The sequence below is a fragment of the Aquila chrysaetos genome, chromosome 1 (assembly GCF_900496995.4).
Source record: "Aquila chrysaetos chrysaetos chromosome 1, bAquChr1.4, whole genome shotgun sequence".
In the NCBI taxonomy this organism is placed as follows: domain Eukaryota; kingdom Metazoa; phylum Chordata; class Aves; order Accipitriformes; family Accipitridae; genus Aquila; species Aquila chrysaetos.
Window position 1 is genome coordinate 13,753,137 of NC_044004.1, and position 13,426 is coordinate 13,766,562.

The 13,426-nt window shown below is 40.5% G+C and overlaps 1 protein-coding gene across 5 annotated transcripts in view; it reads right to left on the bottom strand.

Annotated features, from left to right (window-relative positions):
- Positions 1 to 13,426, bottom strand: part of EVC (EvC ciliary complex subunit 1) — a 56,240-nt gene that overhangs the window by 27,500 nt on the left and 15,314 nt on the right. For all 5 annotated transcript variants that reach the window (XM_030008899.2, XM_030008892.2, XM_030008881.2 and 2 more), the window contains 4 exons: positions 13,053 to 13,211; positions 11,277 to 11,493; positions 7,388 to 7,536; positions 4,533 to 4,631 (listed from right to left, as the gene is read on the bottom strand). In XM_030008899.2, coding sequence (XP_029864759.1) covers positions 4,533 to 4,631; positions 7,388 to 7,536; positions 11,277 to 11,493; positions 13,053 to 13,211 — 624 coding nt within the window. The remainder of the gene's footprint in view (positions 1 to 4,532; positions 4,632 to 7,387; positions 7,537 to 11,276; positions 11,494 to 13,052; positions 13,212 to 13,426) is intronic.

Consider the following 13,426-nt stretch of genomic DNA (forward strand, 5'->3'; position numbering starts at 1 on the left):
TATGGGACAACTCTGCAGACTGTGTTCGTGAAAATATTAGGCTAAGCCATTTAATTACCTCTGACACAATTCCTCCTTCAGTTATGATATACCGTGATAACCAAAATCACTTGCCCCCATTCCTCAACTCGCACTTCAAAAATTAGTTATGGAGCCTGTGTCTAGACACAGACTATTCACCTACAGAGCACTATTTTAATCCACTAGTATGGCTGAAAAGTCCTACAGTATCCTCCAGATATAACTCCCTCATTCACTTCAGGCATCAACAGATTCCATTGACCTTGGTTAAATCATTTTAATTGATTTATTCATGTGTACACAAAACAAACGTACTCAATTATTCTATGCAAACACAGTCAGCTTCCAGATCACTGCATTTTTACATATTTATTCACCAATTTGGATAATTCTTTGATGTACTATAGCACTACAGGCTACAGTAGTGCTAGAGGGTTATATAAATCTATCTTGATGAACTCACAAACTGTTCAAAAGGGGGAAAAAATGAAAAAATAAAAAAGGCACAGAAATTTGAGAAGTGCTTAGAAGAACATTGTGAGAACAAGGTAAGGCTCTTCTCCAACAGCTGAGTAGCACTTACAAGTAAGTGACATCTTTTCTTCTGTCCCCAGGACATTCATTGGTTCCCTATTTGGTCACATGGTGAGCTTTTCCTTCTATTTTAAAATCACCTCTTGCATTGAAGTTATCTTGCTACTTATTCATGAAACTAAGTCTGTCAGGCTTGCTGCCCTGCTTGCTCATACTAGGACAAACCAACGTAACTGTTGAAATAAGTCAAGTCATTCTAGCGCAAAACAGACGGAGGAATGGAGGGCCTAAACTTTTTATCACATATAAGCCTTTATCACATATAAGACCTTCCTAGGTCCTTTTCCCTTGGAAAAAAAAGGTGTAATGGCCTTCAAATATAGCAGCTAAGGACCATGAGCTTAGGGCAAGAGCTGGGCACTTGGACTTGTGGGCTTGGTTGAGTGAATTTGTCGAAGTGCAACCCTTGGGAACTTTGTACTGGCTGTCTTCCTTGAGGATTTATTCTGGTTTGTCATCCACAGTGGAAGTTTTGATACAGTACTTAAATGGGGGTGGATGGTTTAGAAAGTTGATACAGGATGGAGGCACCTGTGTGCTCTAAGACAGTTGCTTTGAAAACTGCTAGTAACTGCTCTTAGCTGAAGGTATGCCTGAGAATGGGACCTAACTCTAGCTAACAGGATATTATGCATTTCTTTAACACTGGTGGTGTTACAGTACATGAACTTACCGGATGTTACTCCAAATGGTCATTTGTCTGAAACGTGGCTGCTCTTTACTAGGATATTGGTGTTTATCTGGTAAATTGCAATATTGATGATGCTCCAAAGACCATGAAAGCAACTTAAGAAAATAGAGGTCTTGGATGTGGAAGAAAAATCCCGCCACGGTTGGGTTCTGCTGCGATTAATCTGAAAAGTGTGGTGTGATTCATTCCAATTCTGGGGGTTTCCAACCAAAGTCAAGATGGCAATGGGTACACAGGCAGGAACTTGTCTGGAACCCTAAATCCTGTGAGTACTGGACAACATTAGATTGTTCAGCCCAGAAGAAATATGTGGTATTTCTTTAATCCTGAGCCAGTAGAGAGTATGAGCTACTTGGAAGAGGGGGCATATAGAATGCTATTGCTAAATCTTGGTTCTGGAGAAATTGTGATTTAGGTAACACTTTGCCTCCTCTTGGATTTAGGTAATTAGCTTGTAGTAAGACATCTCAGTTTTATTTCCCTTAAATGCAACACCTATTTAACTTGCATGTGTGGGAAAGCATATCTACTTTGTGCAGTTTTGCAAGGCTAATTTTCACTTGCAACAAAATAAAAACTGGGCTGAATTCTTAAATAATTAATTACTTCTAGTTCTTTCCACTCTGACTGTGTTTACAAATGTATGAATGCATCTATTTTAAATGTCTTGCTCTCTATCTTTGGATGTCTTGCGGACCACAGGCTGAGGAATATTCATCTAAGTATCTGTGGAGCATGCCAGGTTGACTTTAGAGAGTTTCACTCAGTTTTTTCAGTAATATTGCTAGGCTTCCATTTCTACCGGGATGATAAAAAGCAACAGAACAGAACTCTCTACTGGTGAACTTCTTTTCTTGCCTTCTAACTTACTTCATAACACATGCTTGTAGATATGGAAATATGGAGATTAAGTGAACAATAGAATGTTTAACCAAATCTTTAATTTAACCTTTTCCTTGCTCATGGTAGAACAGAAACAGCAGAGTCCAAACCTTCCAAATGAGTGCAAGGCAAATGACTATCAGTTAAGCTTCATGGACCTTCTGGAATGACAACATGGAGCTTTGCAGTGTTCGCAGATGTGCCCAAACCAGCCGGTTCTACAAACTAGCTGGCTCAAACCCGAGTGGGACATAGGTCTTGTAGCGCAGTGCTGACTATTGCCACGTGAGGGTTGCTGGTACACAGCTGGTTAGTTTAATGTTTGCTTGCTTAGGTCTATCTGAGCTGCCATCACACCACTGCATTGTGGAGTATCTCAAATCCCTGTCGCCTTCCCATGGGTATCTTGCCTTCCCCACTGGTAGCAGTAGCTTCTCCCTAGCAGAAACCCAGAGAAACTAAGTGAAGGGGCAAGGCCCTGCTGCCCGGGGAAAGGCTTCTGCTTGTCCAAGGTGCACTTCTGCTCTGAAAGTGTGGTGGAGCAGACAGAGAAGCAAGGCATTGTGGTTGTGAGATGCAACTCCTTCCCTTAATGGCAAAGCTACTTTTGCTTTTATGCTTCAGGTACTGGACAGCGTGTAACTACTGCACTTCCCTTGGCTGTAGAAGTCAGAACATCTCCATTTACCTACAGTGGGGCTATGCTCATTTGTATTTTCTCTTCTTTCTAGCTTATGCTGCTTACAAAGTATATTCAGAAGCCGTCTGCTCTCTTAAACCAGTCTGTAATATCTGTATTTAGGGTTAAGGGGAGAAAGTGCAGTTGTTCATTATGTTAAAAGTCACAATAAGAATGTTTTAGTATAGAAACAAAGTGGAAATTAAGATTTGTGGATCCTCATTCAACAGATGCCAGTTGGATCATGGTACTTGCAGTTTTTCATGTCTGGCAGCATTTGTTTGGGTCTAGGAATAAGAGAGCAGCTGTAATATGGAATATAATGGCTTAGAGCTGACTGAATTGGCACAGTTCAAGTTTGTGCAGCTCTCCTGGCAACTTGGCAATTCTAGAAACACTTGATTCACCCAAACCAATTTTTCTTTAATGGAAAAGAAAACTTAGCTAACAGTGCTGAAAGAAATAGGATTTTCAGTCTGATCTTAGTGTCGTCAAAGCAAAGTACACAATAAAGGAAAGCAATATAATTTCACAAATGAGGTGGAACTACGCAGGCTAAGAAAAATTGTTTGATCTCCAGAGAGTTCATGTGAATTGAGGAAGGGGGTGGAGAAGTTAGTAACTCTGGAGAATGGACTGTGCGCAATAATATCAGCAGACGTTGATTTTTCTTAAATTAAATAGCTTTGTACAATTAATCTACTTTGATGCACTGGCATAGCCCTCCAAGGAAACTCTTCCTTTCTCCAAAGCAGTAGCTCTTCTCAAATATCCCGTTGCTTGCACTATTACATAAAACAATGGCAAAACTATTTGTTCTAAATACAGTGGCTTTATTTTCTTTATCAATTGAATTGGAAAAAGTGCATGTGGACTAGTGCTAATTAAGATTGTGTGGGTATCTTACCCTAATGTGATAGGGACTACAAGTTTCCGTAACACCCTGATCTGGTCATAATTAATCATGACAAGGATCCTGTTGAGCTGAAAGCGATTAGTTCCAGCCTAATTAAAGGTCACTGCTGGCTACAGTTTTGGGCTTCATCAGGTAGATCATGTTATCTTATTTTTTCAGTGCAGACAGAAAATAATTAAAGATGACCCAAAAGCATGAAGTATCTACATATTTTCCAAACCAGTAACATAAAGAAATGTAAAAATACTACTTACATCAAAGATCTGAACTTATTTCAGGGAACTAACTAGTGTCAAAACAATTTCTCTGAGAGGAAAAGAGATGAGAAAACTATTTTTGGAGATGTAGTGAAGTTAACTAAGAATAGTATCATCCTACCATGGTGCAGAGGAGATAATTATGCTACATAAATGAAGTCTCTCTCCTCGTAGTAACGCCAGACGTTGTATGTTCTCAACGTTATTGCAGCCTTGTCAGCCACCCAGGCAGCACATTTTGGCAGACCACAAAGGCATTTTCTGACTAATACAAGGTTAGGAAACATAATGTGTTGGGAAGGTAATGGAAAAGGCAAGCTAACGTGGAAGACTGCCCTGTCTCCATCTCTCGGTTTGCCAGTCTAGCTTCCTGGAGCTGCCATGATCTCTCCTGCAATTCCCCAATCCTCCCAGAGGCCTGACATTGTGTAGTGGGATTAGAGGATCTTCAGAATTATTTTAGTAAATGACACATATCACTAGAGGTGGCACCTTGTAGAGATCTGCAACAGCCTCTGTGCTCTCACAGTCATCCTCCTCCTCCAGTTCCCACTGTGCTTGCCGATGTTTCTCTAACAGCTCATGGTAAGCCTAAAAGAAACACAATAGGTAGATTTAAATAGATGAAAAGGTTCTGATAGCTTCTTATGATCCTCCCCTTCCCTGATCCCCTTCCCATTTACCATCACAACAGTAAGTACTTATGTGGAATGACGACTCAGATGGAAATGAAATTTGCCTTACCACCTTAATTTGAGCATATCCAGTCTTGAGTATGAAACCCCATAGCCTCAGCAATTTGGGGTTAAATAATATGTACCCAATACTGGAAAACACATGAAATGATCTGAGTTGCAACCTGCTTTCCTGTGTATGAATACCACTTCCTCATAGCCAGCACTATGAGGTGCAGAACAGCCATCAGATATCATTATCAGGCACCTTAGTTACAGCTGTATCACACTGTATAGGGCTTTTCCACTGGGGTTGGTCACCATGTCCCACAGTGGTCCCTAAAAGGCTGATCTATGTCTTGGTCCTGATTTGGTCCTTGGTAACAGATTTAAGAGGGATGCAATTTTTTTCTTCAAGCCACGGCTGTGATGTGTTGGCAGGCTCATGTGCTGTAATAGAAGACTGAATTTCACAGACAAAGAACATCTCATTCTATAGACTAATGAGTGGTCTTATACATAAATATTCCATATTTTGATTTAAACTGCCAAGTGCCCTCTTACATTCCCATGGTAAGTATGGCTTTCTTCGTTAGGTATGTCAATAGGGCTCTTCCATAGAGCACCAAAGTGCTCATAAATTCTTTATGTACAGGTCATTCTTGTAGAGGTGGACTTTAAAATTTACACTTCTCATGAAATTGTAGTTTACCACAGAATTTGACAAGTTAATTGCTGTAACTTGTATGTCCACCGGGGCTAGGGCTGAGCAAGACTGGGTTACTGTAACTGGCACTTTTTGGCTTGTCTGCTTCACCTGATCATTCCTGTATTCTCTGCCAGTAAAGAAAAAAAAAAAAAATGCTCCTTTTCCAGTGGAAACACAGATGAAGGAGACAGAATGATACAGGGACTCTAACCTTTACTATCTAAGTCATTCTGTCATATAAAAAAAAAAAATCAGAGCTGCAGCAACTAAATCATTACCATCCAACTTGTGTTCAGAAGAAATTGATGTGAAGAAAGTTCATTGCAAAATCCACCTTCTTAATTGGCAACCACTTAAAATTCAGCAGAAAGGTCAGTTACTGCCAAGGCTGTTACCATGGTGGCACGATGAGGTGGAGGGGGGAAGGCAGAGAAGAAAAGTGTTTTTGATGGCTACAACTCTGGGCTGATGAGGATTCAGGACCAACTCCTTCCCTGCTGGGCTGGCTGTGAAACCAGCTCCTCAACGTGAAAATAGCTCCTCAATGCTGAGGGGACTGTTTGCACAAAATAATTACTGAACTATCTAAGTCAAATCATGGGAGCCGCAGATATATACGTATTTTTCTTATTTTTCAAAGAGTCACTGGACTCCGGACCCCATCTGTTCTGGGACAAACAAAGGCAATAGAAAGGCTTAAATTTTGTATTTGTTTTATTATTTGCACACAGGCATTTCAATACTAAGACTCAGTTGTGTTCTGTCCTGCATCATGAAGTGCAAGTTGCTCACTTTTGCTCAGCCTGTCATAAGCAGATTGTCAGTCTACAGTTTAACTAAGCGTATTTGTTAGCTTTCTAAGGTGCACAGAATAGAGCATCTCTTGCACAAAGCCGCGTGGCTCTACCTTTGTAGGGGAGAGGTCTTAATACAAAATTTTTAAGCTTTGTTTAATGAATTTGGGATGTGTCCAAGAGTTTTGAATGTGATAGAATTATTTGTCTCAAGCTATGAAAAGCCAAAAAGGTGAAATGTGCTCTACTGTTTTAAAGTGCCTGAAACCTTTTGTTTAGAAGTGAGGTGTTGCCAGACAGGAGTTGCATACAAGAACAGTAACTGCATTATCCTATTCGTACAATATAATTAAAGAACTTGGCCCTACAGTACCAAATGGCAGTGTTGAGACCAGTAAATTTTGACAGTTTGCTACAGCTGGAATCTGGGTCTTCTCATACAGTAATTTATCTAAGTTATTAGATTTCTTCAGAAGTTTAATGCTGCTGAATGTAACCACTTTAGCCTTAAATTATTTCTTTTCATGAAAATTGAGGATTGATTTTTTTTTTTTATTACTTAATAACTTGCATCTGCAGCTCTCAGCATTTACAGCTAAGAACTCTGATTTCATATATACATTCTGAACAATAACAATAAAGCTCTGCAGAAAATATGGCCAAGAAAACATTACACTGGCCATTGTATAGCACATTAAATTATCTATTGCAAACTTTCTAAGGTATCCTGCCAGTGATCATAATGAGTTTTCCCTCTGCTTACGTGGAATTTGATAGTCTTCAGAGCTTCAGCAATCTCTCTCATAGAAAGGCAATTAGATCAGTGCAGCCTGCATTCTTCTGTAATGCAGGCCAGATACTTTCCTCCAGACATTCCCTATATTGAACCAAACACATAATATCTAAGTAAAAGGTATTTTCTACAAAACCTGCATAATCTAGCATTAAAGCCCTTTGGCATTTTGTTCCAATGCGACAAGACCAACTTTTGCAGCAAAAGTCTCTAGGCAAGCCTAGGCAATAGGGAGTCTGACTCTATCCTACCTGTGCTAGTGTACATGATTCTCAGGAGGACTCAAAAATCCCAATTTTATGGAACTGGAAGAAATATGCAATATATTTTGCCTTAAAAACTAATGGAACAGTGAAAATAAGCTTTTACATGCTCACCTTAAGAAAATCATGAACATCTTCATTATGAAAAGTTTTACTGAGGAGACTCCCTTGTTCAGCTTTCTGTCTTTGTTTGAACTCTTCTCTCTTCTTTGCACGGCACTCCAGTCGTTTCAAGATCAGATCTTTACTTTGCTGGATACATTCTGGAACATAAACCACCGACGATTAGATACCGTAACTCCACAGGGAGAAAGTAGCATCTGCTACTGTCACACAACATAAGCTTTCAGAAATCTGTGAGTGAAATAGGCAAGTAATTGCCATGCATGATTTCAAATTTGATTCTTATCCTGATGGTCTTCTTAGACATGAACTTTTGGGTTGTTACATGGCACTTAAATCTATCAGGTTTTTGGATCACTACCATCCTGCACCCTCCCTTTCACTGGTGCTGCTGCTTATGCAAAGGCAGCGTGTTAATTCAAGAAAGATTCCCACCTGCAGCACCCCAAAACTCCCCCTTCTGCTTCTGGAAGGCCCAGAAGTGGCTCATTACCTAATTGCAGATAGGCAAATACTGCTGCAGGTGCAGTAACATACGGCGGGGAGAAAAGGTCTAGAGCACTGCTAGTTCGGATTAGCTTGAACTGGCATGCAGCCATACCAGGCTTCCAAAGTGACACATCCAGGAACCTGCAGCAAAAGTTGTCAAGGTCCCTCTGATTTTGTGCTAGTACTGTGAAATATTTGAGACCGAGTTCTTCCCCCCTTCATCCCCCCTATAGCTCTAAGTGATTTATAAATTCATTATTCTATCTGGACCCTGTGCTGCAGAGTGGAATTGGTGCTTTCAGTGTTCTGTGACTACTTCATGTCTCATTGCCTGTCCACCTAAGCACTCTATTCATTTCCCCAACTTGCCCTGCCCCAGACCAGTACTTCACTCCTGACACAGGCAGCTAAAGGGGAATGCAAAGGAATAGACATCTGTGCCTGCTGTTCTGCCACTACATCAAGCTGCTTTAACTGTGAGAAATTATTTTGTGGAGAAATAAAGAACAATACTGTAGCACTGAGCATGTTACTTATTCTCCATGCTAATTTACTGTGCTTATCAACAGGCTGATGATGCACTGACAAAACACTTTAAAGTGCACTGAAAGTATAGGAAAGCCTGTAATAAAAATGTCATTTGAACAAATGGAGCAACTGTTATTTTTAAACACTACTTAATTCTTTACTATTTCCTTGTTTGTTTCCTGGGAGCACAGTCTTGCTGGCTTTGTGTTCTGCTTGTGAATTATAGGTACAGTTTAACTTATGTATTTAGGAGCTCATAGGCAAGGTCAACATGGACTCTCCTGTGAAAATGCTGCACTCCAGATTTATTTTTTTTTAAGCACATTTCATTTCTATCTAAAACTAGGAGGTTGATAATGCCCTTCTGCACAGGCTGTACTAACTATAATATATAGCTATATATAAAAACCTACTTTGCATAAAATCAAGGCCTTGACAGAGGTATTTTTGTTTTGGAACAAGAGAAACTTGGAAAAAGGGGGGGAAAAAACACCCACAGATGTACGTTAATGCTTAAGGAATGTTAGTGCCTGAACCTATGCAAAGACTATGAAGTAGGCATGCCAGTTTTAGGAGTAAACATCCATGAAATAATCTGTATCACGTTACACATGAATTCTTGAGTATCAGCAAACTGTTCACATGGTTAATTGAAGATTTTAAAGTGGAGCAAGTCTGCAGCATGGGAATTCCTATCACCTTCTATGATGAAATGACTGGCTTGGTAGATGAGGGGAGAGCAGTGGTTTTTATCTACCTTGACTTCAGCAAGGTTTTTGACACAGGCTCCCGTCAGATCCTCATAGAGAAGAGGATGAAGTACAGGCTGGATGAGCAGACAGTGAGATGGATTGAAAACTTTCACAAAGTCCACCTGGAAGCCAGTAATGAGTGGTATACCCCAGGAGTCAATACGGGGTCCAATCCTGCTGAATATGTTCATTAATAACCTGGATGATGGGGCAGAGTGCACCGTCAGCAAGTTTGCAGAGGTCACAAAAACTGGGAGGAGTGGCTGATACAAAAGAGGGTCATGCTGCCATCCATAGGGCCCTTGACAAGCTAGAGAAATGGGCTGACACAAATCTCATGAAATTCAACATCGGGAAGTGCAAAGTCCTGCACCTGGGGAGGAACAACCCCAAGCACCAGCACTTGCTGGGTGCCACCCAGCTGGAAAGCAGCTTGGCAGGAAAGGATCTGGGGGTTCTGGTGGACACCAGGTTGAACATGACCCAGCAATGTGCCCTTGTTGCAAAGAAGGGTAATGGTATCCTGGGCTGCATTAGACAAAGCACTGGCAGCAGTTGGAGGGAGGTGATCCTTCCCCTCTGCTCAGCACTGGTGAGGCCACATCTGGAGTGCTGGGTCCAGTTCTGGGCTCCCCAGTACAAGAGACATGGAGATACTGGAGACAGCCCAATGAAAGGCCATGAAGATGGAACTGGAATGATGGATGGGAACATCTCTCCTATGAGGAAACGCTGAGAGAGCTGAGGCTGTTAAGCCTGGAGAAGAGAAGGCTCAGGGGGATCTTACCAATGTATATAAATACCTGAAAGGAGGGTCCAAAGACAGAGCCAGGCTCTTTTCTGTGGTGCCCAGTGACAGGACCAGAGGCGAGGGGCACAAACTGAAACACAGGAGGTTCCCTCTGAACATCAGGAAACAGTTTTTTACTGTGAGGGTGACTGAGCACCAACACAGTCGGCTCAGGTAGATTGTGGAGTCTCCATCCTTGCAGGTACTCAAAAGCCATCTGGATATGGACTTGGGCAACCCGCTGTAGCTGATCTTGCTTGAGCAGGGGGGTGGACCATATGACCTCCAGAAGTTCCTTCCAACCTCAACTGTTCTGTAATTCTGTGAATTGCTGACCATGAGATACAGCACAACTTATCGACACAAAGCCTGAAAGTGAATGAGCAGCGCTGCAGCAAGAATATACTGCAACAAGATTACATTCATTCTGACCATTCAGTTCACTGAACTCTAACCCTAATGCCATTTTGCTAGCACAATTTTCTTTAAATATGCCCACGAATAGCAGAAATGTTTCTGCAAAATGTGTGAGAGTAAAATACTTCTCACTGTTTTCCTTTTGCCTGAAGGTGTACTATAATTTTCCACGGGTGCTGATGGGAATCACTGAGACCTTGATACAGCACCTATCAGAGAAGGTGGGAGTATGTTTCCCAACATGTTGGGCATTAGGTAACATGCAAAGTGACACAGGGAGAACCTTACATCAGTGGGTTAGTCAGCTTAGACTTTGTTGTAATTGTGTACTTTACAGATAGGCAACATGAAGGAGTGTAAGAGGAAGAGGCAAAGACTTTGTTTTTAAAGTATTTTCGTCTGACATAATAAAAGAGAAGTTTATCTAAAGATCATAAGCCTTAAATTATCTTTTCACAAGAGCAATAACACAACTATGTTTCGTGTGCCTTCTGGCTCCACATGCTAGCAGGAGATCATAAGACACTATTCTGCACATATACAGCTTTTATGTCCCTAACATAAGCCACTATCACCAACAATGTCAAGTGTGAACAGTAAATGGAGAAATCTCACAAAGACTTGTAACAAATGTGACTCTTCTTCAATCTTCAAATAATGAAATAAGGTATAGATTATGTTAACTGTAGAGTAAGTTCGTAGTAATACCTGGAAAAGGCTTAAAGCCAAAGTTCCCATATTAAGTGTCCACCCTTCACAATAATAGAGTTCTTGGCCAATTCATCAATACCTTTTTAAAACAGAGCAGCACAGGGCCAAAGCAATAATTTTTTTACTATTTAATACAATAATGAGAACGCATACCCACATTTGTTAAGTCATGAGCTCCGGTCTAAGTACTCACCATTACTGAAGTGTGCCAGTTGTTCCCAGAAGGCCTTGTGCAGATCCGTTAAAAGTTCTTCCTTTTGTCGGACTGAGAGATTATTCTTTACAGTTAAATTGTCCAGAATATTTGATACAATATTTAATCTACACTTGCACTCTTCTGGTATATAGGACTTCAGTGAATCGATCATTTTCACCACAAGCTCCCAATTGAATAACCTTTCCTGAATGTCCTAAAACAAACATAAAAAAGTCCTGTTTAGAAACCAAGAACGGGACTTTGGTTGTGCTTGTCCTTTCATTGAATTACTCATTCCCATACTACACAGAAAACCGAGGAGGCTTCTCAAGACCATGTGAATAACAATGTTCATACACTTAAATACTTCTGAAAATCTTGACTGGTGTAGGATAGCAGTGAGTTTATCGCATGTTCAGTTGCAAGAGCTAATCTAAAACCACTAGTGTTTTTCATTATTTATAGCTGTCAAGAAGACATTAAGGCAGGAAAAGACAACAACAAGCTTGCAGAACAAACTTAAATAGTCAAGGGGGAATGATGGACAGAAGGGCAACATGGAAGTCCTGGACCTCTTTTCAAGATACTATATGGCACACCAGTATGGACATTCATTTTGAAATGAGGACACATATCTGATTTTGATACTGCTGGGATTCCTTCAAGTATGTGGTCAGCTGGAATTCCGTAAATATACAGTAAATAAAAATTAGTATAATTGCCTATGGCCCAGCAGTTTTCATTGCACTATTAGAGAAGCAGCCCAGGATTACAGTAGGGAGCAAGATTTCCTGGGTGAAACTGCAACTGCTTTCGACAATTCTGCAAGGTGAGTGTGACAACTACTGTAGTTAATGGAGACACGCAGACAATGACCTTTGCAATGAGATGCAAGCATCACAGTAGTGACTTCACGTAGGAATATTTCCTGTATCTGTATCCAAACACCTCATTCGAAGTCTGCCCATCTGAAGGAACTTGCTGTACCATAGCCTGGTATGGGTCAAGTGTGATCAGCTGCAAAGACTATTTTCATACCTGGCCAGCTCAGTTTACTTAGCTGCTCCAATGAAAAACTAACAAGCTAATAATTACTGTATCTATTTTCTAGTAAGCTAAATAAAGCTAGCTAGCCATTTATTCTCCAAATTACTAATAAATGCAGTGGGCCAGATTCTGATTGTATTGTTAATCCATAAATTCCAAGTCATTCTTTAAGTATGTCCTGTGCAAAGCAAACAAGGTTGTTAGATTTAACACAACATAAAGCACAGTGCTGATGCATTTATAAACACATTTTTCCATCTTAAGATCACATCACTAAGAGATGTTAAGGGTTTTCAATTCCAGTTAAAGTCACTGGACACACAGAATCACCATCAAATTTAAATTACGATTTCTCAGTCAAAGCGGAATAAATACTCTGAAAGAAAAAGAAATGTCCTAATGCCCAGGGTAACGATTCTCCTTCATCATTAGATCTAGTGGTCTTGCTCCTGGCTCACTGGCTGCATTAATATCACTTTTTCCTAACAGAACTGCCTAAATGGTATTTTGAGAATTAGAACTCAAGTGCAGAGAGTTCACCCTCCTGTGAGTCTTCATAAACTGCAACGGAAGTTGAGTTTTTTGCAACAAAGCTGAAAGAGACAACTGGAGTAAGCAGTCTACATCATTCCTCAGGCAGGACTGACAGACTCTGTACACTTGCGTCATTCTTTGTGTTCAGATTGACTAAATCTCTCTCAACTTTTTTTTTTTTTTGTACTTTACCATTGCCTGCAAATCTTGAGATTCACTTAATAAGCTTTCTACTGCAATCATCTTCTCGGTCAGATCCATCATTATCTTTGTTGCTTTGGCACTTGAGCATTTTGATTGGTCCAAAAAAGCCTGCTGGGCTTTGTCAGTCTGCTTCCAGAAAGCTTCCATCTGTGGAATACGAATCAAAAAACAATCCATGTTCCCTCATTAATCATCTAGTATTTCACTACCACGAGAGGCATATGAGTCTACTGAGATACAAGTCACTGAGACTACAGACAGATTTCAGTATTAGTTTTAGTAAACGTTTTGCAAAACTAAACAGCCTGTTTACTATATGATGGTATACGCGTTGGTGGCACACAACCAATAGGTCAATCCTG